The sequence below is a fragment of the Dryas octopetala genome, chromosome 1 (assembly GCF_963921425.1).
Source record: "Dryas octopetala chromosome 1, drDryOcto1.1, whole genome shotgun sequence".
Taxonomy (NCBI): Eukaryota; Viridiplantae; Streptophyta; class Magnoliopsida; order Rosales; family Rosaceae; genus Dryas; species Dryas octopetala.
The window spans coordinates 17,181,766-17,208,446 of NC_141366.1; the positions used below are offsets into that span (position 1 = coordinate 17,181,766).

The following is a 26,681-nucleotide window of genomic DNA, read 5'->3' on the forward strand; positions in this document are numbered from 1 at the left end:
AGGTGAGGAGGTCCTGGTACTTTATAATAATAATCCTATAACAATGATCAACAAAATGCTTAACAAACTTTGTCTCTTCTATCCTAATTCAAACTCCTTTCTCTGTTACTTAGGGCTACCTACTGGTTTTTAGAGGCCAGAATCCTTTAATTTGGTATACGTCTTGCAGAAGTTCCACCATATATATAATAAAATGGCTCTCTATTGTATCAAAAAGCCAAAACAGTTTTACCAACCAAATGAAAATTAATGGATTCTACAAGATTCACAACTATCTTTTTATTATTTTTCTTTTTATACATTGTCGTTTTCCTCCTCAAAAAATGACACCAAACTTGAAACTCTTACTCCTTGTCCTTATAAAAAGACCACAATATAAGATGGCTCATCCTCATAAACAGCACCATCAAGAATCCTAGGCAAATTATGAAGAACCATATACTCATTACATGGTTAACTCTATCCCTTTCCATTCTCATCACCTTCAGTCGTTCTCATGCACAACAAATACAACCCATCTCAGGTGTCCTCAGAATTGACCACTTCCTCAACAAAACCCATGAATGGTTAAGTCACCAAAGACAACAGCCCCATGAAGCCCAACTCCAACTTGCAGCCCCAATTGTGCTTGCAGGAATCCTCTGCTTCATAGCTGCCTCTATATCCAGTGCTGGTGGAATTGGTGGTGGCGGGCTGTTCATACCTATACTGACCTTAGTGGCAGGTCTAGACCTCAGAACAGCCTCAAGTCTTTCAGCTTTCATGGTCACAGGAGGGTCAATTGCAAATGTTGCATACAACTTGTGCATCAAAAGCACCAAGTTTGGTGGCAAGACTCTGATTGATTATGACATAGCACTCCTATCAGAGCCATGTATGTTACTAGGAGTGAGTCTTGGAGTGATTTGCAACCTTGTATTCCCAGAGTGGCTGATTACTGTGCTCTTTGCTGTGTTTCTTGCTTGGTCTACCTCAATGAGTTGTAAAAATGGGTTGGTGTATTGGAAAATGGAGTCAGAGAAGCTAATGAGAAGCAATGGTTGTGATGAAAATGTGGAAAATGGGTTGGCAAAAGGTATTACAGAACCCCTTTTAGGGACAAAAGGAAATTGCATGGTAAGACTTCCATGGATGAAAATGGGGGTCTTAGTTCTTGTCTGGTGCTCTTTCTGCCTTATCTACCTTCTTCGTGGTAATCGATATGGACGGGTAAGACTGCTCCATATTTGCATATTTGTATTAATAATGGAATGGAAGTAGAGAAGTTAGCTGTAAATTAGTCTAAATTGTGTATTTTTATAAATGAGACTCTTCAATCCTTGTAGGGTATCACAGCAATAGAACCTTGTGGAGTGGGTTATTGGGTTCTCTCATCATTCCAAATTCCTCTTGCCATAATTTATACAGCCTGGATTCTTTGCAGAAAAGAGAACCTTCAACATCATACCTTAGACCAAAAGGTATTAATAAAAAAGTGGTATTCTTTTCAACCAGGGCTTTCATAAAGTCTAAGCCTTTTTCTTGTTACTCTGTGTAGGATATAGAGGAGGTGACCAAGGGTGGACCATCAAACAAACTAATTTTCCCACTAATCGCACTATTAGCAGGGATTTTAGGGGGTGTCTTTGGGATTGGAGGTGGAATGCTTATAAGCCCTCTTCTTCTTCATGTTGGGGTGGCACCTGAGGTATTCATCACAACGATGTTATCTTCAAACTGTCTAGAAAGCTTATTTACTAATTCACATCTTGGTGCAGGTAACTGCCGCAACTTGCTCTTTCATGGTATTCTTCTCATCTTCCATGTCGGCATTTCAATACTTGTTGTTGGGCATGGAGCACGCGAACACTGCACTCATCTTTGCCATCATGTGTTTTGTGGCATCACTTCTTGGATTGGCAGTGCTGCAGAGAGCAATCACAGTGTATGGAAGGGCTTCTCTCATTGTATTCTCAGTTAGTATAGTGATGGCTTTGAGTGCTGTCCTGATGACAAGCTTTGGGGCTCTGGATGTATGGAGGGACTATGCATCTGGAAAATACATGGGGTTTAAACTTCCATGTTAAAAGTTAATGATAATTTCCCTACCAAAAAGAACAAAAATCTATAACAAGTTTTGTAGTTGCCACGCAATAAAGTATTGCATGACTATGAAAAACTTGCACCGTAAGACAAACTGATCAGTTAATTCATCTTATTGTCCTATTACTTCAAGCTTGGAACTTTCTTAACGACCATTAGTACAAATGTACTAAATCTCGATAATGAAGAATCAAAGTCCTATATTAGAAAGGTTTAACACAGTTTTTAAGGGTACCGAGGCACAATTTCAGATAAATAACTTAAAATGAAAGAGTGTAATGATTTTTGCATTCTTTTGCTAATTATGTGTCTTAATATCCAAGGAATAAAAGATTGAATTGTTAAAATAAACTACTAGCATAATGGATGCCTCCAAATTTTGTACTTTGATGCACAGAAGCCTTTGTTCCAGAACAGTTGACAGGTCAAAAATTGGCAAATTATATTAAGGGAATTAGTTGTAATGAGAACTACAACTTATCCTCTGACCAGAAAAAAAGAACTACTACTTATCCAAAGAAATTAATAAAAGTTTCCAGTTCCCGTCATGTTAAACTCTTAAGAGCAAGAAACAAAAAACAATAATCAAAAAGGCTTCATTAAGCACCAAGCAGACACAATAATAGCCGTAAACTCATGCAACCGGGGAGTGGAGAACATGGTCTTGTGAGGTATCAACTGCAGCCGGTGGCATGAACTGCCACATGGAAACTCCAGGGTATCCCATGAAGGGCATCATTTTGCCACCAACAACTTGGCCTGGGGCAGAAAATGGAGCTGGAATTGAAGCAGGATGAGGCAAGAAGCTTGGCTGTGTACTCAAAGCTTTAATTTGCTGCTCAAGATTCTCTTTCTCTGCTTTGAGCCTCTGCTTCTCACCACGAAGTTCATTCTTCTCAGCCTGTACAGAAAAATATATAAATAAATAAATAAGAACATCCACTCAGCAAAACCAACCAAATTTGGATGTCTTCTACTCAAGCAGTTTCAGTGAACAAAGCATCTTAACATGAACTGCATTCTTAATATGCCTACTATAAAAAAGCAAAACTGAAGAACAAGCCTAGGCACACCTTCAATTCATTTATCTTCTCCTGCAGGTTCTCATTTGACTCCTTCAGATGCTGGGCTTCCCCACGTAACTGATTCACCATTCGAACAGCATCACCCAATATAGCAACCTTGTCAGTTTTGGGTGGCCTTCCAGGTTCAAGAATAGAACCCAATTCCAGAAACCTTAAAATTATGTAAAAATTCAAGATAAGAGAGAAAGAGAGAGAGAGAGAGAGAGAGAGAGAGAGAGAGAGAGCATCAGGGAACTAGAGCATGCCTGTCATTCAGTCTATCCCTCCGCATTTTCTCTCTACATGCTTTAGAACCAGACACATTGCATGATCCCAATCTCACCCTGTGAATGGGGCAATAAACATAATTGAATCATGATGAAACAGAATGAAATACATAGAAAAAGTACCGAGGACTGACTGAATTCAAAATAAAAAAGTCTATTCCAATTATACAAAAGAGCACTGTTGATCTCATCAATAAACAAATTCAAAAAGCTGAAAACTGCAAATAGGTAGTAATACATCATTTTCTGTTTAAAAAGCCATGAATAATAAGACTCAGTAGATATATACCGTTTTCGCGACCCAGTTTCCATCATACTGTCTGGATGTCCAAATGAGCCATCAAAGTCCAAGCTGAGAAAATAAAAGCAAAAAAAATGATTCCATCCTTGAAACAAGTAGAAGTTGATCTTGGTCAACACATTATAGCTAGGCTGTTAATCATGCAGCCAGTGAAATAAATGAAGAAGCAATAATATAACACTCAGAGAAAGAGAAAAGTGCAGATAAGTTAGTTTTATCTCTTTATATGAGCATGTTCATACTTGCGCTAAGGGTGCAAACTCAGCAAACCACTCTAAAAGGTTCCTTTTTGCCAAATTTCCTCACAGATCATTTTGCATTTATAACAGAATGCTTCACACACACACACACACACACACAAGCACACACAAATGCCCCATATGTGAGATGTGCAAACAAAAGAAACAATTGGGTCAAATAAACTGCATTCATATGCAGGACATCACAAAACCTGCAAAAATGTTAGCCTCATAGCCACATTGACTTCAATAAAGGTGAAGATAAAACCAATTATGAAATAACTAGCTAACCTCGCAAACCCTGAAGGATATAACTTAGTATAACAATAATTTAAATTAAAAAAACAATTCTAACACAATGTCTACGCACATTATACATCAAATTCAGCTAAATCAACATAGTATATTATTATAATATTAATTAAGTCTATAACCAAAGTGGCCAGCACTTTCATATTGTGTATTAAATTATAATAACATTAGAAACTTAGGGAGGTGGTGTTAAATTAGAGAACGAGAGCCAATCAGAGAAGGGAGTGATACCACCTATCCCTATCACAGGGATAGGTAAGTTCTTCTCTTAGAGAACAGCAACAGTTCCATTTTTCATCATTATAATAAAACTAAGCAATTAATGACAATATTATATTCACAAGCTTCTCTCGGTGTACAGCACATGAAGGGCTTGTTTAGATGACTCTTCACTTCTTCATAATTATCATATTATAAATCATCGAATCAAATTTTCCTATATTTCATATATGCTAGAAAACAATTACCTCTCACTCACTCATCAAACAAAGAACTCCAAAAATTAATAAACAACAAAAAATATCATTCAAAATTGCCACTTTGCATTAAACCCACAAATAAAAATAATAATTAAACCCATAGAATTCAACAGCAAGTTAAACCCAATTGCAGCAAAAACAAAATAAAGAACTTGGTTTCAAAAAATAAATAAATAAAAAATGTGGTAGGGTACCTGGGAGCCGCCGGACCGGCAAATGAATGAGGTTGTAAATCAAACAAGTCCGGTTCAAGAGGGGGTAGGTCACCACCAGGAAGAGGAATGTTCTCTATCATACCATAATCGAAGACCCAGTTGGGATTTTGAGGCGGTGAGCCCATCTTTTATTGGTTGCCAGAAATTCTGAACTTCCGGCAGTGACCCTTTGCAAGGTCAGAGCCGCCGTGGTTGATTGGGAACCGAAATGAGAATTTTAACAATAATAATTTGTTTTAAATCATTTTGAGTGAAATTTGGTTTGGTGGATTTGGGTGGCTCGGATTGTGTATATGGGAATAAGAAAAAGGTAAAGATATTATGATTTATATGATGAGAAAGCAAACAACTTCTATAGCCACCACAAAACGTGCCACACGCTAATGTTCTTCTTTTTATTTTTCGACACCTTTTCTTTTTTTTTCTTTTTTCTTTTTTTTGAGAAATTTTGAAAAGCCATTTCCCATTAAAGAATAAAGATTTTTAGTTTTTTTTTTTATCATATAATTAAAAAAATAATAATTAGACTTAGTTCTTTCAGAAAAATAATTTTTAGATGGAGACTGGAGGTGTTTTAAAATTTATAAGAAAATCATTTTAATTCATAATAAAGTTTTTTTAATTTATAAGAAAATCATTTTAATTCATAATAAGTTTTTTTAATTTATAAGAAAATCATTTTAATTCATAATAAAGTCATTTCCTGATTTGAAAGGTATTTCCCCTCCTAGAGTATAGAATGGGCTTTGTAGAGGCTGCATGTTAGGTTTTAACTTCGAGATTTTGGGTTCGCCCAAAATCTTGAAATTAAAACCTAACATAAAATCGTCAAAAAAAAAAAAAAGGACTTAATTATGGAGTCAAATAAAAAATAAATCTTAGAGTTAAAACCTAACATAAAGCCATTAAAAACTCTAAATCACTACCGGTCTTAATCTAAGAAAGACTCATAAAATAGATTAAACTCTAAGTCTTCCTTAAAAAATACAACTCTCAAGTAGTGCTCGAAAAATCCTTGAATAGTGTTCAAATTTAATCGAGTACTACTCTGGCTTCCTGAATAAAAGCCTTCAATCCTTAAGCGGGGCCCAAAATGAACCATAAAAATGGAACCATCTATCCTTCATGTGTATTACTTGGACCTAACATTGCATATAAGTATATAAAAGATTAAAATCTGAAGGCCTCTAAAACCTGAAGCATATGCCTCCTTCCCCTACCCATAGGCTCACTCATGAATAGTGTTTGAGAAAGATCGAGCAAGTTTCAAGCACCACTCAAGCAGAGCTCTCGATGTTAGATTTCTCAAACTCTAAAAAACAGAAAAAGGGAAAAGGTAAACAATCACTTTGGTTCCTATAATTTGGTGATTCTTTGGATTTTGTCTTTGTTGTTTCAATTTTTCAATTAAGTCCTCATAATTTCAAAATTATTTCAATCAGATCTAAAATTAGATTTTCATCATATTTTAAGATGGTAGAACAAAAAGATAATTACCTTAAGCTTTTGATTGTAACAATTATATCCATGCCTTAACGATTCTACATTCTAAAAACTTAACGGAAATCTAATTTTGGATTTAATTAAAACAATCTTAAAACTACAAGAACTTGATTGAACAAATTAAAACAACAAAGATGAAATTGAAAACCACCAAACTACAAAGACCAAAATGGTCGTTTGCAAAAAAAAAAAAAAAAAAAAAGGTTGGACACAAATTTTACTAATTTTGCAAACTTGGGCTTTTATACCAAAAAAGAACCTCTCCATAATTTCATTCTAAAGGTCCAATAAACCCAATAACTTGGGCCAACACATGGAAGCCGATGGAGAGAGAATCTGACTAGTAGTCTTCGGATCATTTGGCTGGGAAACAATTTTCAAGATTCACCATGTTATCCAAGAATCCATTTCTGCAGTTTAATATAAATTATAAAGCAGACATTAAAAACAAATCAGCCAACTTCTAAAATATTCATCTGAATTTCCACTGTAGTTACAACTTACAAGCACCAATTACAACTTCTAAGCTTCAGATGACATTTAAGATAGCTATAGACAGAAATGATAGTAGAAAAATTACAATCACAAAATGTTACAGTTGCAAACTTATCGATCCATACAGCAACAAAAGAAAAACTTATCATACATATCTGTGCAAAAGTCATCACAACCACTTATTTTACATGTTCAAGCTGTGTAGCATCACACTGCTGCTATGCAACATGCACACGTATGGACTGAACAAAACCCTCAATCCATTTCCTTATCTCTTCTGGATTGGCACCCACAAGCTTGTCTACCTGTGCACCATCCCTCATCAGCAAAAAAGTTGGCATAGCCTTTATGTCCAATTTAGCCGCTACCTCCTAAGAAAGCAAAAGAGAGAGTTTATATCAATAACACCATCATAAACAACATCAAAACCTTTAGAGGAAAATTCCCAAGAATATGAGTTTTGAGTCCCTCTAATTACCAGACAGCCCATTCTTTGAATTTCTTGTGCTCGTAGCAAAAGGGGTTGTAAAAACGCATGAGTGCGCACCCCAAAAGCAGTTTAACATCACCCCAAAGTAGAGGTTTGGTAACAGTCATGATCACAATTTTCTAGCTATACATAGCCGTATCACTTTCATAAACAATGTCCAAACATTTAAAAGAAAAAATCCCATGAATCTATATATGAATTTTCAGTCCCTCACTTTAATTATCAGATGATTATAACTACTAGACAGCCCAGTCTTTGAATTTTCTTCTGTTCATAGCATAAAGGTTCATAAACTCTCATGAATGCACGCCCCAAAAGAGGTTTGATATGGAAACCATGATCACAAAATCATTTGTTTTTTTATTGGATGATCTCAGGCTATGACTCTCCGAGTCTCCAGCATTGACAAACCATCCAAAATCCACCAAGTGAAGCATGTAGAGAAATGTAGGAAAACTGTGCTTTGGAAAGAATGGTGGGCCTACAAGGGGCAAAAGTTGCTCCTCTTAATAAGATCCTATATATTAACCACAATTTCTAACACTGTGTGTGTGTGTGTGCGCCTATGAAACGCATCTAGTGGTACTGCATCCTTCAATAAAGAATGGTAAGGAATAAGAAGTCTCAGAAGCAACACCAGATCAAATTGATGAAATCCAGTTCAGCGCAGAAGACAAATTAAGTGTTGTTGAGTAACAGATTCAACTAGGCTAAAATAAATTTCTTCAACACAGCGGATTTACTGATGTATCATCAAATATTATAATCAAGCAGCATATCTTTACCGGATCATACAGCAGCATGAATCACACTTATAAATACATGTTTACATATATACAAATTTCGCATATATTTTCTTCAAGAAATTAAGCTAATTACCTTAACCTCATCCACATCAACTGTGAGAAACAGAACATCCGCATAGTGTGAGGCCAATTCTTCAAAGAATGGGTTCATAGCCACCGAAGGCATGCACCATGAAGCAGTAAAGTGTACAACAACCTAATATATCCAACCAAACAACGAAAAACTCACAAAAACCAACATCAATACCCATAATTTTTTCAATTAAAACTCCACCAGTTCAACAACAAAGTCATAAAAATATTGAATTGTGCTCAATCATGTGCATCAAAGCCAATATTGGACACCCTTCAAAAACTGAACTTCATTATAAACGTTTTGTAACAGGAGAAGAGGTCAAAGCCCAGTTGAGACAAACTTGAATTTGAAGGGAATTGAAGAAATTTGAAATGGGAAGTAAGGGCAATTGAGGAAGTTGAGGACACTTACAGGGCAGCCTTGGTTGGTGGCTTGGTTTACATACAAGTCCCAAGTCTCCACAGAATCAACCTTCGCAACTCCAGACTTGTTATGCTGCTCTTCTTCTACTTGACCTTCCATCTCCTCCTTTCTTCTGTTCCTTCCTTTGCTTGTTTGTTCAGTTGCTTGGTTGGCCCTTGGAGCTTCTTGACCCTTTTATCTGTGTGTCTAAAGAGTCTAGAATCTAGATACTACTTTTACTATGACAGACTTTTTTGTCAGAACACAGTTCTCAGAATACTAAGATTCGATTAGGATAGATTTTAGATTTAGGTTTAGATAAATATGAATGAGTGATGTACGGGTTGGACCCACTTGTGTTTTATAATCTGGATTATGTTTTGGCCTTTTCTCTTATTTTGGTAATTGACACAGTTTCTCTTTTTTTTGGCAAATGACAGAGAATTTAGACTCTGTACTATGTTAGATAAAGACAACACGCCCACTGATTATCTTTCAAAAGAAAAAGTCGCCAACTGATATTTTTCGTCTCCTGTTTTTTTATTTGGGTATTTATCTTCACTTGTTAAAAATAATATAATTACAGATAAAGACACCAACTGATAAATAAAATGAATAAATTACTCCCTCCATTTCACTATTCACTACATGCTGTGGCTCATTACAGGTTTGACACTGTAATGGAAAATATAAAATTGATCATAATTTCATGAAATCTAATATATTTAAAGATAATATTTTAGACTCAAGATGTTGTCAATCATAATTTCATAATCCCTGTATTCATCAAATGATGAATGAACATTTTCCATATAACATTCAATCATGTCACTTGGCACAATAAATTTATACTGTCGTAAGCATCAAAACATGATACTAATCTCAGTACGGATCTAGAAATACAAACGAGTAGGAGCCTGAAGTAGAAGATCTACAAACAATTGATACAAACCAATTTGGCTCCATTATACACAACACAACACAACCTTTTACCAATACAAATAACAGTGGCTCTCCTACAGGCAAATGCAGTCAGACTAGTTCAGCCATAACTCAAGCGAGAATCTGAAGGGCAGACAACTCCTGAAGGCCGCATAGTTGTCTGCCGCCGAGGAATCCCAATTTCGCAGGCATTGACCCTTGCAGCAAATCGAAGAGAACAGAGTGACTCGCCTATGGAAGAAGGGTCAGGAGAGATGTTGACAAACATCAAGGTCTTTGAATCGCCTCCCAAGCATGGCTGTTTATACATTAAATGAAACGTTATTCAACTATATGGAACAAAAGGCTTTACTACCAGTTATATATATGAGAGATGCTATAGAACAAAATTCTCAGACGCAACATGCATGTGGGCATGTCCTACATGCATATTATGAGAGATGCTTGCTACATATGCAGGATGTTATTATATATGGTAGTAACATGAACAAATTCAATTCAACAAAACCACCCAGTTATATGTAGGACATACAGAATGAATTCTAATTTTGAAAATCTCTAGAACGAAGCTATTTAGCACCTCAGTATCTTGGACTAGTCTACTGTCTATCTTTACAGACCATGCTCAGCTTTATAAACCACAACTGTCACACAGCAGACTACGAAAATGGTGGATAGGTCAAATAAATTACTCTACCTGGAGAAGATACGTCAGCTTTGAGTTCCTAAAAGGAACATGGTCTTCCTTTTTCGCCAAAGCAAATATAACATCACTCAAAGAGGACAAACTTCTATTAATAGCCTGATCGTTATAGACAAAAAGTCAGCTAACCAATTAAAAAAATTAGATAATATAATTATACCTATCAGGGAGAAGATTGGAGATTTTCAAGAAGACCTGAGTTTCCTTCAAGCGGTCTCCAGTTGCACCACTCCTTGATAGCCGCTCACTTCCAGCAAGATCAATAAGGTTTAATACCCCCTGGACTTGTTGTTCAGTGTTCTAATAAGGCAAGAAAGCATGTCAGCACATAACATTGATTTAGCAAACACACAAGAAAAGCTAAGAACACAATGATCACTGCAGCTACAAGGGACAAACCTCATTCACACCAGATATACGCAATGTAAACACAAAATGGCTTCTTGAAGATTGCTCATTCATTTGTGTCTTGCCAACAGACCTAATACATCATAACAGCAACAAAAACCCATTGAATTTCTCTCAAGTCATGTATTAAAAGGACTAGCATTGGTACACTGTATGAGTACACTGTAATGTTCCCACATACAAAAGCATCTATTAGCAAAAAGTTAAAAGAACCTCCTATTCTTATCTGTATCAAAAAGCAAGATATTCTTTCTGAGATATACCGGCTCTGCGCAGCCTGTTGTAGAAGAGAGGAAATCTCCTTTATACTGCAAACATCAACAATGGTGAGGTCAGAAACATGTGTGTTTCCATTTGCATCATGTTTTATCGTATACTGCTTTCCGCAAACGCCATTTTCTGTCCGAATCAGGTCTGCACCACTTGATCGATTTGTGGATAATAAATCACGGATGGTCTCATTGTATATCTCCAGCATTGAGGCCTGCATTCTGTATTTCCAGCCCTGGGCTTGAAGAGATTGACTAGTTTGGAATATCTGCTCTAGTGAACGAGGTATCAATCCTTTTTGTTCTGGAGCTTCTGGTCTGCCCATCATGGTATAGGTTTTACCAGAGCCTGTTTGACCATATGCAAATATGCAAACCTACAGGAAGAGCCAGTATTCTTTTAGTGCATGCCTTTGCCAGTGTGAAAGGTAATTCACCAAAGAGGGTATAAGCAGTACAATAAATGGTGCTTAAAATTCCAAAGATATAACCGATAAATGCAGTTACAAAAGAAGAAGAAAGGATAATTATACAGCCAACATGTACACTGTATTAAGACACTGACAGCCAATTGCTAACATTAAAAACACACACACAAGACCAAGACACCATGTAAAAGTGTAACTCAGATTATGCCAAGGCAGTCACAAGTGATCCAATTTAACTATTATGTACACTGAAGTTGTACAATATCTGTTTTATCCTGCACATGAAAATCAATTAATGGAAAAAAAAAAAAAAAACTGAAGTAGCTCGTTCTAAAATACCAAACAATATTAACAAAAACATATTCCAATGCACCTGTAATTTCCTTAAAAGCACACAAAACAAGATGCAGACAAACATGCACCTTATAGCCATCCAGTGCACTCTGTACCAGCTGCGATATTTCAACAAAAACATCCTGCTGCGAAGTCTCATGACTAAACACTTTGTCAAATGTGAAAGGAAATTTCTGCCCTGCAAACGGTTGAAGTGAATTAGATAAAAAGGAACTGAGTAACAAAGTGAATACTTCTACAAAATTTCAAAACAGGATTGGATTGGATTCAAAGAAAGCAAATATGTCCATACCACTTTGTACCAAGTCAATGCCCCGGCCAAGAGCTTCTGTTGATGTAGGATACGAAATCACCGGGGCTTCTGTTCCAATGGCATCATCTGGTAGCAACGGACGCACTCGGCAGAATACTCGAATATTACCTTTTAATTCCTATGATACAAAAAAAAAAAAAAAAAAATCAGTGCCCCTCATATCTTTCCAATTTTAGAAGAGAGTTAAGCAAGGAGGAATTACCAGGATAGTGTTGTGCAGCTTTTTCCTTAACTTCTCTCCTTCTAAAAGTTGGAGCTCTGTTTCAGCCAGGCGATCTTGTAGCTCCTGCATAACTCTCTTCTTCTCTTCAAATTCTGTCCTTGTTTCCGATGCAGATAAATCAGCCATCTAAAAGAAAGTAAATCATAGATGTTAATGAGCTGACTTATATAATAAATGGTTCCAAAACCCTACAGCATTAATACTACCTTAAGTTTCTCATTTGCAGCATCTAGCTCATGCCTCAATGTATCTATTTGCATCCCCTGAGATAAGCATCTCTCCTGAAAAAAAAAAAAACAAAAAAAAAAGAAAAAAGTCTGCAATATTAGAAAGCCGACACAGCAGGAATGTACAAGAAAGTTCTTAGCACAAACCTCTAATGCTTTTGATTTTCTTGTTAATGTATCTAATTCCGCACATGACTTCCCAGTGTATTCCTTGTACTTGTCTATTTCAGCCTTTAAATCATGAATCTCTCTCACATGGCGATCGCGGTCATCTCTAACTTGTTGTAGTTCCCCTCGCAGGCATTTAAGTTCATTAACTAATGATTCTTTTTGCTTCAAAGCATCATCCTGGGAAGCCTACAAGCAAATCATGTGGAAGACATTGTGGGGATTAAACTTCAATTAAATGGGTCATAGATAAAAGAAAAATAAAAACTGTCTCTAAGTTGATCTAAGCATTTTACAACTTTTTCTTTTCTTAATCATTCTATTGTTGAGCATTATTTTCTTCAAGCCCACACCAAAAGATTTTATACTTCAGTAGTAAAGTTTTTTGTCCTTGAAAGAATGTTGACAGTGATAGTACACAAAAGATAAGTGTACAAGTTAAACTCCATCAACAAACAGAAACCCACATTGAGTTGAAATGAGGCAGATACTAGCTTTCAATATGCTTTATTAAACTAAAAATTCAATATCCTTCAAGAATTGGGAAAATCCATACCCCAGCCTACTCTTAGAAAAGTCCATTAGACTAAATTATATAGTAGGGACAGGTAGCAAAGAAATACATATACTTGACAGAATGAATACTGCACAAAGATTACTTACTTTAAATGAAGTCAATTGATCTTGCAATGCCTTATTGTGACCCCTTAAATTGCTAAGGTTCTCCACAATAGTCAATTTCTCCATTTCTACTCGTTTGAGAGACTCAGTGGTTGTTTCAAGATCAGTTTGGAGTTTGCTATTGTACTGCTGTAGACTCTTGTTGTACTCTTGTGCTCGATTATACAAATCCTCAGATGAAGCAACCTGCAGGGTATAACAACTTTAGGCATATGCATAAAACAAAATTTAATAAATCAGAGGGGAATTAAGGAAATAAATGTAATCTGCAGAAGAGAACTAGAAAAATGTGAGATATCAAAATTATATACTTATATTACCCTCTGCTCAGCAACTAATTTCTCTTCCCGCACTTTTTCAAGCTCCCCTGACAGAGAAGCTTGCAACTTCTCAGTGGCATCCCTTGCTTCCTTTTCTCTTCTATGACTAGTAATTGCATCCTGCATGCCAAACAAAAATAAAATAAGAAATAAAAAGAAATGGGAAGAGTAGGAGAAAGAGTTGAAGAAACGAGGAGGATATATAATTAAATATCACAAAATTAATAAACAATACCATGGCTGTAAATCTTACCAGCTTCTCTGATTCTTCCTTCGCAACTTTCTCTTCCAATGTAGCTATACTTTCCATCAATTTCGAATTTATGGCATTGAGCTCATCTAACTTGTTTTTCATCTCCACCTCTTAAGAAAGAATAAAATTGAATTTGTGTTAAATATCAATCACATGATAAAACCACACATGCATCTGAAGGGATATTTTCATCATTGACATCATAGTTTTGAACAAAAGCATGACAGTTTCTTGACAAGTGACTTGAGATGTTCAACTAAGTAACTCTGTACTATAAAGTATAAAGATGCCACAATATGTAAGCAATTGTGTGCTTTGGTGATATGCAAGAATATCAATTTTATTCAATTTAAATTGTCTGAGTGCAATCCATAGGGAAGTATGAATCAGTTTAATTCACTGCAACAGACAGTTACATGACTAAGAAAACCAAATTACCAGTTTCAGTGCACTTTTTTTCTGCAGAATCCAGTGCGTTCCTAAGCTTTTCCTCCTCAAGAAGATGACCTTCCTCATTATTCCGGTACCATGTGATGCAGTTCTTAACCTTACTTCTATACTCAGCTACTCGCTGGAGATTCCCCTGCCGTATAACCAAATAGAAAAAAGTTAAAGAAACAACAATTCATAGTTCAAAACAAGTAGGAAACTCATTTAGGATAAACCAGTCAATAGTTGGGTAAAAAATGAAACCTTATGATCATAAGGACTCAATTTGAACTTCTCATTAAACAATGCCTCGACGTCTTCTTTTGTGAACTCCTTAATACTAGACTCTGATCCCTCCATACTGCTGATATCACTAGTGGTTGCTGCCTCTTGTCTTCTGCTAGCAAGTGGCTGTCGTGGGCGCCCCATGCCACCCCGTTGGTCCGTTTTTCCTGATCCAATCCTCCTCCGCTTGTCTACAGGAGCTTCATCAACCCTCTTTTTCTACGCAACAAAAAACCAAATTTAGATACGGGAAATTATCGGCAAACTCAATATTTCTTCTTTCTTTCAAGGCTATCATGCTTAAATGTGTCATGCATACAATTCTACTCAATAAAAGAAAAAAAATTGATTTCATATTTTGATAACCAGACTTTCTCGGCGTCCAAACGAAGGGTAATGCATCGTGGGGTTGATAATAAATATGATTGAGTAAACGAAGCCCAAAATTCATTTCTTTCTTTCCAATTACTTTAGAGCCCAAACCAAAAAATCCTCAACCACCCAAGTAAGTAAACAAAATATAAGATCGAGAGCTTAATTCTCCTTTTTTACCTTCTTTCATTTCGCCTCAATTTCAAACAAACATACCCAGAAGCAAAAAACAAAATGTCATGAAATAATTAAAATAGATTAGGGCTTACAGTAGAAGGACTTTGAGGAGGCCTATTCTGGCTGCCAGAAGCCATTATCGAAGCAAGTCAAACGAATCGGGGTCAAACTCGGAGCTCGGGTCGCATTAATCGGGTCCTGCTCTCAGCCGTCGACCAGATAAAACTGAGTGGAGGAGATGAAGGTATGAGGTTTGGAGCTTCGATTGTGCGGGCGAGGGTTTGAGGGAAATCGAATTGGGATTTGGGGAAGTTAGGGTTTGAGAGTGAGTGTCTGTGTGTCTGTGAGAGAGAGCGAGAGAGCGGGGGAGAGACTCAAATTTGAAATTGGATCTGGCGGTACTACTAAAACGCTCTTCGTCAAGGACGTTGGTTTTATTTGGGCCGAACCGGGTTTTTTTGGTTCATGTCAAAGACCACCAGCCTAGTCCATGGGCCCAAGTTAATTAATTTCTCTTTTTTTTCTTTTTTATAAGAAAAGGTATAAGGTTAGTGGATACCAAAAAAAGGTGTTGGGTTTATGGGTTAGTGGGTTTTTTTTTTTTTTTTTTTCTTATTGAGTTGTGCACTTGTGCTATTGTCACTTCCCAACCTGCTCATCTAATCTACTCAAAACACCCTTAACCTTAATTCATGGACAAAGCACTGCCATGAATTGGATTTTTTATGGATGATGAAGGTATTTTTAGCTTAGAGTTGATACATATAAACAAAGACTGAAATGAAAGAGAGACAAAATGAGATGCAATGAAAGAGTAGAAATTAAGTACCTATTGTTCACCTCCAGAGTGTTGCACTTCAAGACCCTTGTGGATGCTCTCTCACATCGAGTAGAGATAGTAAAATTTAAAGGCTGCAACTTCAATTATGCTATTTGAAAACCAATGTGAAATGGAGCGTTTTCATTAATTATTTTTCAATTGTTTTCCATTCGTACTCCAATCAAGTAAGGAACCTTAGATTTGTATGGCTATAAATTTCATTCAATGAAAATTTTAATTTCGGATTTAACTCATATTTTCATCCGACTTATTCATCATAAGAATATGAATTGTAGTTGGTCACTAGGCCAAATTGGGAACACAACATATTTGGTATACAAGATGTAAAAATTGGACAGAAGATTTGAACGTAAATACTTTGCAAAAATTGTTTGGGAGTTCCAGCTACAAAATGGGTTGTGGTTCTTATTTTAAATCTAGACAGTTATCATATGTGAAATTTCCTTTGAAAATATGTTGAAAATTCATTTTCATATAATGCATTATATATATATATTGTGAGAAAGATTATATGTAACCATTGCATGTTGAAAATCACTCATTCTGCTTCAATTTTTCGTAAATCATAATTGAAGAAGTCACATTTTAAAATGCAAACAAAACAATGTTCCTTTTAAATTGAGAAGGAAGCTACTGTGCTAGTAGTGCTAGTGTGCTAGAATCATTAACATCATTCATTATCATAATCCCCTGGAGTCCACGTGTCAAAATGATACAATCCAAGCTGGAACATTATCCAGCTTGTCAAATAGAAAATGCATCATGGAACACCTGTCAACCCACAATTGGCTCAATCCATATCCAACTTATCCAACCAGAAAATGGCAGATAAGGTGTTTGCCCACAATCACTCTACATCACATAAGCATAGAACAAAACTTGACGATCATCATCCACCACTAATAACACGAACCCAATACTTCCACTTGGAAGTTGGAACCAATTGTAAAAGAAATAAAGTCAGAAAGCTAAGGCAGGGAGGTTAAGCAAGGAAATGGCACAAGCTATGGCTTCAATGGCTGGCCTACATGGTTCCTCACAGGCTGTGTTGGAAGGTAGCCTCCATCTAAGTGGCTCATCTCGCTTGAACATAGTCAGTACTAACAGCAGGCTAGCCGTGACAAAGTCTGGGTTCGCCATTAGAGCCCAGCAAGTGCCTGCAGAGCCCGAAACTAGTCGCCGGGCAATGCTTGGTCTCGTGGCTGCTGGTTTGGCCTCTGGATCTTTTGTCCAGGCTGTGCTTGCTGAGGCAAAGCCCATCAAAGTCGGCCCACCTCCCCTGCCATCCGGTGGATTGCGTAAGCCCATCAATCTTTTCTTTTAAAATCTTGCAATCCAATGACTCACCGATATTCTTATACTTATGTATGCTCATATTTCTCGTGCTTATTAGAAAATTTATTTGAATGATGTGAGATGTGATTGCATTCTTGATTATTGGAATTGGGTTTGCAAATTTAAGAATGTGAAACTTGATTTATAGTTAAAGTATTTGGAATTTCTCTTTATGACTCACGTTTTTTTTTTTTTTTTATATTTATGTATGCTCATATTTCACGTGTTTATAAGAGAATTCCTCGTAATGCAATATGAGATGCGAGATGTGATTGCATTATTGATTTTTGAAATTGGGTTTTGCAAAATGAAGAATATGAAAGTACTTGATTTATAGTTGAAGCATATATATGCAATTCTTTAGTGGGTATGTTAATGTTAGAAGAACTTATGGGGGTGAAATTGGTGGTGTTGTGTTGTGTTGTGGCAGCTGGGACTCTAAACTCGGATGAGGCAAGAGACTTTGATCTGCCATTGAAGAAAAGGTTCTTCATCCAACCACTGACTCCAACTGAGGCTGCACAGAGGACAAAGGAGTCAGCCAAGGAAATTGTTGGTGTTAAGGAGTTCATAGACAAGAAGGCTTGGCCATATGTCCAGAACGATCTTCGTCTCAGGTCCGAATATCTCCGCTATGATCTCAAAACTATCATTTCTGCCAAACCCAAAGAAGAGAAGGAGCCCCTCAAGCAACTCACTGGAAAGCTCCTCCAAGACATCAGCAATGTGAGTTCATAAATTTTGGTTTGGCTTTTGATGAAATATTATAAGTTATAACTTCAATGATTCAATATGCTTTTTTGTTTTTTTGGGATCAGTTGGACCATGCAGCAAAGATCAAGAGCTCCCCAGAAGCAGAGAAGTACTATGCTGAGACTGTATCTACCCTGAATGATGTTCTTGCAAAGCTTGGCTGAAAAGAATAAATTAATGTGTTTGATGTAAGCTTTATTTGAAAGTTTATGAGACAACATGTATTTGGATGCTATTTGGAGGGAATCTAGTTTAATATCATTTCTGAATGCGATAAAGTACTCCTACATATGCTAATTTAAGGGAACTCAAGCAGTAAGCTAAAAATTCTCATAACTAATGGGTTGTAAAGAGAAAAGAAAAGAAGTCCGTCTAGAATTGATGTTGAATGCTAGTTAATCCTAACCTAATATATTTGATAAATCGCACAAACTCTCTGTTTTCACATGGCAAACTCAACGCAATATGTGTTGCAATGCAGCCACTAGCTAAAAGGTTCAAACTTGTGTTTACAGAGCACCTAGTACAACAGGGTTCATGTTTGCGAAATTATGATTGCTCTAGTCTACATTGTTGGCTGTACCATTAGCGAAATCATGAATTGAGTTTCTTACCTTTGGGTTTTAGCTAAAACTGAGATTGTGAGAGTGACCAGAAAAAAAGAAAAGACTTAGGTCCGACGTGTTGTACTCGTGTCGGTCCAAAATACCTAAGACTTAGGTCCGACATGGCTCTCGACTCATTCGTATTCGTGTTGTATTCATACTAAGCCTTAAATGGGGGCCGACCACATGATGTTAGAAAACTCATCTTGTGTTATATTTTTTATAATATATTAACATTTATTTCTTTTAATAGGCATATATAGGTCTCAAGTGGCCTGAAAAGTGATTTTATGATCTAAGAGTGATAGTTATATGTGCTGAAGCTGCAATGGTGCTGAGAGTCATAGCTGAGAGTCATAGTTGAGTACCTAATTAAATTAAGTCTAATTAAGATTAAGTGATGATTAAGTTATAATTTATAACTTAAATATTTATAAAAAATAGACCATTGATTTTATTTTAAAGAGATCTTTAATATAAGTACAATATTGAATATATTTGGATTTGTAATTTTATTACCCAAATGATAATTTGTATATTTTCTCTCCACCAACATTCTTTGGTATTTTTTAATGTTTGAAATACATAAAAATGATAAACACAACACAATTCGTTTTAGTATCATACATATTTTAGCATCAACACAACACAATTCATTATAATTTCTAGTGCTTGATTTATATGTATATTTTAATATTTTATTTTATTACCCAAAATGCAACACACATATATTGTATTTTATTTTTCTGATTTTTTGGCAAATTTTCAGAATTTTTTATGATTTTTTAAAAACTTTTGTAATGGACAATTTCTTGTGGCCGTTGGTACATTGATGGATAACCCAGATGCAGTTGTTGAGGACACGCGCAACCCAAGGAAGTGGCTGGCAATGATTGTCGCATGGGCCAGCCTTGTTGGCTGTGTTCTCTCTCTCCCACCTACACCTCTTCTTTTCCATGTAGTAGTCCCCACTCTTTGTTGCACTTGGCACATATAGCCCTAAACCGGAATCATACATGGCCCTAGGGGTCACCAAAAAGCCCAACCCCCGAAATTTGGGCTGGCTCGGCTCGGCCCGAATAGTCATTGGGCTGGGCTTGGGCCATCTCCTTGAAGCCCATGGGCCGCCCGAAGCCCCGCCCGCTCGAAGCCCGCCCACTTAGGCCCGGCTTATTTACACACAATATATCTTGAATTAAAAAAAATATATGATTTTGACTATGTTGTGAATTGAATATGAGACCTCATGGAACAAACTTCAACTCTCAACCAACTGAGCTAACTAGTTTATTTGTCTAATTAGTGAATCATAACATATTTAATAGGTTTTTCGTTTGTATACTCTAATACATTATTAATATGCTTATTAAGTTATAATATAATACTACAATCATATAATGTTAGTAAATAGTAATAGTGTAAACTGTGTAATAACATAAATAATAAATTTTTAAACTTATATACAACATTACAAATTTACAACCATAGTTATTAAAGTTATTATAATAAACTTTTATAATACAACTATAATTAAAGTTATTAAACCACGATCGTTCATTAATTCAACGATCTGAACCGTTCATTTTTTATGTTGATAGTCAAAGATCATTCTTACAAAAAATCGGCCAAATAGGAATTCATCTACCCGTTCAAATATTCGATTATCATTAGAAAAATCACGATCATTCATTAATTCGACCACTTTATGCCGCCCCCATCATTTTACCAAATTGGCCTTCACATTCTTTGAAATTCTTGTAAAGCAAAGCCGGCCTAATTATGTACAAAAGGGCTATTCCATCATTTTGCCCTCTTCATTTCTCTCTCCTTTGTGCCTCCAAAATGTAGATCACGTAGTGGGCCCCACGAAACCTAAAAACTCACACACCCTCACTCTTAGTAAGATCTTTCTCTCACCCTCAACTTTGACCCTCACTTTCAAAATTTTGACCCACTGTAGGCATTTTGAGAGTTTCTTCTCACTCTCACCCTCAAACTCATTGTTGTGGAAGGCCTCACCGGCCCATTGTTGATGACCTTATGGATGACTTTGGACTGAAACTTTGTTGATATATATATTTTCTAAATAAAGTCTGTTTACCACTACCACGTCTTTATTTTTTTTAATATCCAGCACCGAGCTCTCTACAATGGTGCCGAACACTTGGCAATGTTTTTTTTTTTTTTTTTTTAATAATAAGCAAGAACTGCAACAAGCGCTCATTGTTGTCTTCGTCTGTTTTTTAGAGTATAAAGTACGAGTGCACTATATACCCTCCTAGGGTAAAGAATGAAAGTTGTAAAGAAAAATGAATTGCCGAGCACTCGGTGCTAGAAAATCATGAAAAATAATGTGCGCGTACATTTATAGGACTTTAATTATAAATTTAAAAGCTATAAAAAGTAAAATTGGAGCACTAAAATGAAAGTTTCCCAAAAATTTATCCAAGAACACAAACTGAGACCAATGTAAGACTTCCTGGCTCCGGCGAGCATAGTCGATTATTCCTCGGCTTAAATGGAAAAGGAATCTTAATTAAAAAAAGGAAAAAAGAGGAATGGGATTGGGTCGACTGGCCATCTTATTTAACACGGCCGCTTCGATCATTCCACGCCACTTTCCAAAGTCCTTGACTTTTTTTCTCTTATGAGTCTATGACCCGCACACAAACCCCATTCACCTCTTTCCAGTAAAAAACCCTAATTTACGCAAACCCCTAAATCTCTCTCTCTCTCTCTCTCCTCCATGGCACCGAAGCGTCCATCTCCTCTGGATAATCCGCCGGCTGCTTCTTCGGAGGAGGAAGAAGAGGAGGCCTCGTCCGAAGAGGAAGAAGGAGGAGAAGAAGAGGAAGAATCCGGATCCGGGTCCGAATCCGAATCCGAAGAGCCCGAGCCTCCAAAGACCTCGACTTTGCCACCCACTCCTGCAGCCGAGAAAAAACCACCACCCAAGAAACCGGACTCCGCCGTCGTCAACTCAAAGGCGCAGTCTTCGTCCTCTGGGTCCGAATCCGAGTCCGAATCCGGGTCGGACTTGGATGTAACTGCCAAGCGCCGAGCCAATGTGGCTGCTGCCGCCGCCAATGTGAAGCCGATTGCTTCGAAGCCGATGGAGGAGACGCCGCAACCGCCCAAGACCAAGCCCAGATCGAAGTCCTCGGCTACGGCTGCGGCTACGTCGGCTGCGGCAAGAGCCGGGTCGAAGCGGCCCAGCGAGAGCGAGCCCAAGGAGTCGTCCAAGAGGCCCAAGAAGAAGGGCCCAGATCAAGAAGCTGACGAGGCTGAAGAGGAACCGAAGAAGGCCGGAGCCGGAGGAGACGATTCGAAGAAGCTATTCCAGAGGATTTGGAGCGATGAAGATGAGATAACAATCCTGAAAGGCATGATCGATTACACTGCCAAGAAAGGGGTGGACCCATATGCCGATATGGCTGCATTTCACGATTTTATTAAGAAATCGCTGAAAGCAGATGTGAACAAGACCCAGTTGCAAGATAAGGTTCGTAGGTTGAAGAAGAAGTATGAGGCCAATGTGACCAAAGGGAAGAAGTATAACCCTGTCAAGCCTCATGAGGTGAAGGTTTTCGAGTTGTCGAAGAAGGTGTGGGGCGCTGGCGGTGGTGAAGGGTCAAGTGGTGGGGGGTTTGAGCTGTCCAAGTGTAATGGGAAGACTAAGAATAATCAAAAGGGTAACAGCAAGACTGTGACTTTGGCTTCGCTGAAGGCAGAACTTCTCGGGTCACCGGAGCCTCTGAAGGAGGCTGAGAAGGCGAAAATTTGCTATATGCCGGTTGCTTCGGAGAGTTCGAGTGAGGTTATTGGGTTTGACAAGGGGTTCAGAGAGCTGGGATTGCCGGAGACGGTTGTGAAGCAGGGTTTGGAGTTGATTGGCGGATCGAAACGAGCTGAGTTGAAGGACAAGTGGAATGATCTGCATGTTGCTGAATTGGAGCTTTTTGTTAAGCGGACGGAGTTGATGAGAGACCAGGCTAAGATGATTCTGGAAGCTTTTAAGTCATCAAACCATTAGAATGTTGATCAGGTATAACTCAAGATGATTGGTGTTGATCTCTAGAAAGACCATGTTTAGGTTATCGGTTGTTTTCCCGGCCAAAAAAGAGAGGTTATCAGTTGTTTTTATGTCTAGGTTTCAGTAATTATTAATCTCTAGCATTTACCTGTCTATTTTGTTCATTAGATCCTTGCATGGATATAGTAACTGGCCATTGTTGTGCTCCTTTCTGTTCATTTGAAGTTATTTTGTGGCACAGTGTTATTGTCCATTTTGCTTCTGAATGTTGATAATTCTCTTCTTGTGTTATGCTGTTTTTGGTTCTCTCTTTCATAATTATACGCAGGGTTATATAGTGTGGCAGTGATCTTGAAGCTTTTCATTCAGTTCTTACTGAGCGTCCCTGAATTCTTAGTTACATTATCTCAATTATGCTTTTTTTGCTTGCCCTGCTGAAAACAATTGTTTGTGGTACTAATTAGATTTCTTGGATAGCTGCAATTGTCTGTGTTGATTGAATCATAGCAGCATAGCATGTATGTCGTCGATCATATTTTTTATGGGTCACTGTAAGATGGTGTAGAAGAGAAATAGCAAATGAGAACATTCAAAATTTTTGTACACCATCAGTGGTTCATTATCCACATAGTTGTGATTTGATTGGGTAGTTTATTCTAAGATAACAGGAAGTTATCATGCTTGGAGATCTTACATTATCTCCAAGATATTGCACCAAGGGATGGCTGACTAAATGTAATTATAACGGAAAAGTATATAATAGATTGATAATTAATTTTGGGGTTGTCAAATGGTAGACCTATGTGATGTCTTATGGGTTGTCTTTTGGCTTACTTGGAGCTGTTTGGGATGCAAGGTACCTTTGTAGTTTACGTTATTTTCTAGTTTCTATTAGGATGACAGGAAGTTTATATAAATAGCCTGGAGTTTCATGAATCTTTTCCACTGCACCTTTGCAAGTGATTGCAGAATTTTGTTGTAGGCATCATGGGATAGGATCTTGTAAGGAGCCTAGTTTCTGGGAAGTGGATTGTTGTATGAAAACATGGATCTTTGTGTAGTGGCTGGTATCCAATTGTGGTGACAGTTTTCTCTCTGCAGTGCAGAGTTGTATTTGGTCTTTTAATATATTGAAATTAATGTCAAAATCTTGTGGTTATGGAGTAAAGGGATAAGGAGACTCGGAAGTGCTAACTAGTTCATAGTGGCAATATGTTTGATGTTTCAAGGGAGTAGTGGATATGTTTTTAGATGGTGTTTGGAAGTCAAATATCTGAGATTGTGTTTTTAGACGAGTGTGTATTTTTGGTTGATGCTTCAATCTTTTCTGGTAATGGGTTTGCCACATGTTTTTAGATGAGTGTGTATTTTTGGTTGATGCTTCAATCTTTTCTGGTAATGGGTTTGCCACATATGCTAGAAGAATAAAGAATATCAAATTTTCTTGAAACTTGAAAGCTCTGTTATTCTGTGCCAGCAATGTATTGTGTTGTGTGTCAACCCTCGCGGCTTAGAAGCTGTAGTATTGTTTTGTGTAACGCTTATTTATTTTAAATTTTTAAATTTGAAATGATTTAAAACCAAAATCTCCTTCATTGAAAGACCAACTTGAGGGGGAACTCCAAACTCCAAAGCAAAGCCTTGACATGCATCGGAATTGCTTATGTATTGGGTTGGCCGCCGGAAACATAATAGTGTTGCCAAATAGTAATTACACCTTACAATTTGATCACTGCATCCACCAAGTGAAAAATTTGTGAAATTTCCAACTTTTGCCTTCTGGGTATAGTTGTAAAAAAGAAAAAGAAAAAGAAAAAATTCACAGCCCTTCTTTTTGTTGGATCTGCTGAATGAGGATGAATTGGGCATGACTAGATCCAGGTCCATCCTCAAGTGAGGTTTGTGGCGTTTTGGGCTTTTTAATCCCGCTCTTCCACCAAAAGAAAAGAAAAAGAAAAAGAAATAAAAAACGCATCTGATGTCTGATGAGGTACTCAGAGAAACGAATTTTGGTTTTATGTCATCCAACTTGAAGATGAGATCAAATTTTCACTCTGAAATCTCAAATTACAAAACATGAATGCTATTTAAACAAAAATGTTGTAAGTTTTAAACCAAACAATGTCTTAATTAGTTTCAATTTGTAACGTGGCAAGTGTGAGAGCTTTTCCTAATTAAGCTGGAGGAGGAGGTGGTCCAGCATGTCTGCTAGGTTGCTTGTGCTTCATCATTTCGTCTTTGATCGTTGCCTTGGCGGACACGTAATATGCGACAGTAAACAGTCCATGAAAGAAGCATAAGATGCCTCCTATCGACAGAAGGCGATGGTGCGCTAATCCGCAAGATTTCCTTGATTTTGAGTTTGCCAATGCCCCCGCCATCAACAGCGAGAATCCAAAGGCTAATGTAATCCTGTGACGACATAGCACATTCATTAGGGTAAGATCGCATGCTAAAATCATGTTAAGGTTGGCTTGAATTAACTTTCATAAGTACGTACCATGACAAGAAGAGGGAAGCAGCAGCTAATTGCTTATTTGCTGTTGCTTCCCCATAATCTTTCCTGGACCAGATGCAAATGCACCCACCAAGCAAGTTGCCGATGCTATGAGCCACAGCTAGAAGCACTGCTGCAGCCAACCCCAGTTTGAAAGCTTGGTAACTTGGGTCTCTACACTCAAAAATCCACACCTTCAAATGCTTCACCTGTTTTCAAAGAGCATGCAATTTCAATATTGTGAATTCATGAAACACTTCAAAACCAAAATGACCATTGTTGATTTAATTACTCCTAGAATATATACCTTGTTTTGAGCAATTTCAGCCTGGATGCCAAGTATCCCGGCCGCAATGTCCATAAGCATGACTGAGAGGCAGACAAGAGGAGCAATGTTCCTTGCCATTTTTGTAGGATTGGTTGATGGAAGAGATGATGGATGTGAAATTTATAGGCAGAATGGAATAGGGATAAAGGAGGGAGATCGATCGAGGTTTGCATGGTGTCTGAGGATCTGGCATCTACGTGGGAAATTAGCTGGTGATTTTAGAAAAGCTTCTTTTGTCTTTGCATTTTTCTTTATTCTTCTTTTGCAGTTTTTGCCTATTCTTTTCTTTTTAAACTTGGATTCCTTTCATGTGGAGCAAGGAAAGCAGAGTATCGCATGCAGGTGGGTATGGGGGTTAACATTCATCTTTACCTGTATGCCAGCTGTGAAGAATCATATCCTTTAATGAGTCCGTTTGCCCACAAATCTAAGTAGAAGCTACGTCAATTCTCCTTCAACTATGATCTTTGTCTCAATTCACCTACTCATCTTGTCCCCTAGATTACTCTGTGTTTTAAAATCACCACATTCTATTACGCAGCTTTGAAAAAATCTTAAATGGGGTGGCCATACTATGTGTATGGTGTGATCATTCGTTGCTATGATGTCATGCGTTCTATTTGTTTTAAAAAACTGTATTTTTTATTTGAAATAAGCTCACATGCTACTATATTAATGGAATAGCACCGTACATGTGCCGTGACTTCCCCACTAAAAAATATCGTCAACTATTCCATATGCTTCAGTGGAGCCTCAGTCTAACTGATTATGGACATTCTTGTCACACCATGTCTTATTAACCTTTTATAATTGTTCCAGAAAAACACATATTAGCAATGGCGAATCTACTAAGGGGCAAAAGAGGTCAACTCATCTCATGAATTTAAGTTGTTTCCCCCCTTAATTTGTTCTTTAAGAAGTTAGTGGCAAAGTCATTGGCAAAATTCTTCAAAGAGGCAAAGAGACACAAAGACTAATATATTTAT

General features: G+C 37.3%; 7 protein-coding genes across 8 annotated transcripts; 3 read left to right on the plus strand and 4 right to left on the minus strand.

The window, feature by feature from the left end:
* The first annotated feature begins 298 nt into the window (after nucleotides 1-298).
* LOC147298647 (sulfite exporter TauE/SafE family protein 2-like) lies at nucleotides 299-2,817 on the plus strand. Its single transcript, XM_086240722.1, has 4 exons — nucleotides 299-1,209; nucleotides 1,326-1,460; nucleotides 1,538-1,687; nucleotides 1,758-2,817. Exons 1-4 carry the CDS (start codon nucleotides 427-429, stop codon nucleotides 2,064-2,066), a joined length of 1,377 nt encoding a protein of 458 aa, XP_086096848.1. The 5' UTR covers nucleotides 299-426; the 3' UTR covers nucleotides 2,067-2,817.
* On the minus strand, nucleotides 2,508-5,289 carry LOC147298648 (transcription factor ILR3-like). The gene is made up of 5 exons (XM_086240727.1): nucleotides 4,959-5,289; nucleotides 3,723-3,785; nucleotides 3,413-3,490; nucleotides 3,156-3,318; nucleotides 2,508-2,983 (listed from the first exon to the last, which is right to left on the minus strand). Exons 1-5 carry the CDS (start codon nucleotides 5,102-5,104, stop codon nucleotides 2,717-2,719), a joined length of 717 nt encoding a protein of 238 aa, XP_086096853.1. The 5' UTR covers nucleotides 5,105-5,289; the 3' UTR covers nucleotides 2,508-2,716.
* Nucleotides 5,290-6,925: 1,636 nt separating this feature from the next.
* Nucleotides 6,926-9,034, minus strand: CXXS1 (thioredoxin family protein CXXS1). The gene is made up of 3 exons (XM_086248211.1): nucleotides 8,761-9,034; nucleotides 8,347-8,469; nucleotides 6,926-7,348 (listed from the first exon to the last, which is right to left on the minus strand). The coding sequence occupies exons 1-3, from the start codon at nucleotides 8,869-8,871 to the stop codon at nucleotides 7,196-7,198; spliced, it is 387 nt and encodes a 128-aa protein (XP_086104337.1). The 5' UTR covers nucleotides 8,872-9,034; the 3' UTR covers nucleotides 6,926-7,195.
* A 526-nt stretch (nucleotides 9,035-9,560) lies between these two features.
* Nucleotides 9,561-16,222, minus strand: ATK1 (kinesin 1). Of its 2 annotated transcripts, none has more exons than XM_086243253.1 (16): nucleotides 16,133-16,222; nucleotides 14,734-14,973; nucleotides 14,479-14,623; nucleotides 14,041-14,150; nucleotides 13,788-13,907; nucleotides 13,450-13,653; nucleotides 12,766-12,975; nucleotides 12,598-12,672; nucleotides 12,371-12,517; nucleotides 12,148-12,286; nucleotides 11,924-12,033; nucleotides 11,068-11,450; nucleotides 10,796-10,877; nucleotides 10,592-10,696; nucleotides 10,391-10,495; nucleotides 9,561-9,991 (listed from the first exon to the last, which is right to left on the minus strand). In XM_086243253.1, the coding sequence occupies exons 2-16, from the start codon at nucleotides 14,896-14,898 to the stop codon at nucleotides 9,794-9,796; spliced, it is 2,298 nt and encodes a 765-aa protein (XP_086099379.1). In that variant the 5' UTR covers nucleotides 14,899-14,973; nucleotides 16,133-16,222; the 3' UTR covers nucleotides 9,561-9,793. The 2 variants fall into 2 exon arrangements, with proteins under 2 accessions (XP_086099379.1, XP_086099371.1); XM_086243245.1 differs by lacking the exon at nucleotides 16,133-16,222 and adding an exon at nucleotides 15,396-15,641.
* An 847-nt stretch (nucleotides 16,223-17,069) lies between these two features.
* Nucleotides 17,070-18,501, plus strand: LOC147298651 (oxygen-evolving enhancer protein 3-2, chloroplastic-like). Its single transcript, XM_086229277.1, has 3 exons — nucleotides 17,070-17,442; nucleotides 17,910-18,205; nucleotides 18,298-18,501. Exons 1-3 carry the CDS (start codon nucleotides 17,139-17,141, stop codon nucleotides 18,394-18,396), a joined length of 699 nt encoding a protein of 232 aa, XP_086085403.1. The 5' UTR covers nucleotides 17,070-17,138; the 3' UTR covers nucleotides 18,397-18,501.
* A 2,941-nt stretch (nucleotides 18,502-21,442) lies between these two features.
* On the plus strand, nucleotides 21,443-23,161 carry LOC147298652 (GLABROUS1 enhancer-binding protein-like). Its single transcript, XM_086230050.1, has one exon. It carries the CDS (start codon nucleotides 21,584-21,586, stop codon nucleotides 22,868-22,870), a length of 1,287 nt encoding a protein of 428 aa, XP_086086176.1. The 5' UTR covers nucleotides 21,443-21,583; the 3' UTR covers nucleotides 22,871-23,161.
* Nucleotides 23,162-24,688: 1,527 nt separating this feature from the next.
* LOC147298653 (protein DESIGUAL 2-like) lies at nucleotides 24,689-25,773 on the minus strand. The gene is made up of 3 exons (XM_086229471.1): nucleotides 25,675-25,773; nucleotides 25,371-25,576; nucleotides 24,689-25,282 (listed from the first exon to the last, which is right to left on the minus strand). Exons 1-3 carry the CDS (start codon nucleotides 25,771-25,773, stop codon nucleotides 25,045-25,047), a joined length of 543 nt encoding a protein of 180 aa, XP_086085597.1. The 3' UTR covers nucleotides 24,689-25,044.
* Nucleotides 25,774-26,681: the final 908 nt, after the last annotated feature.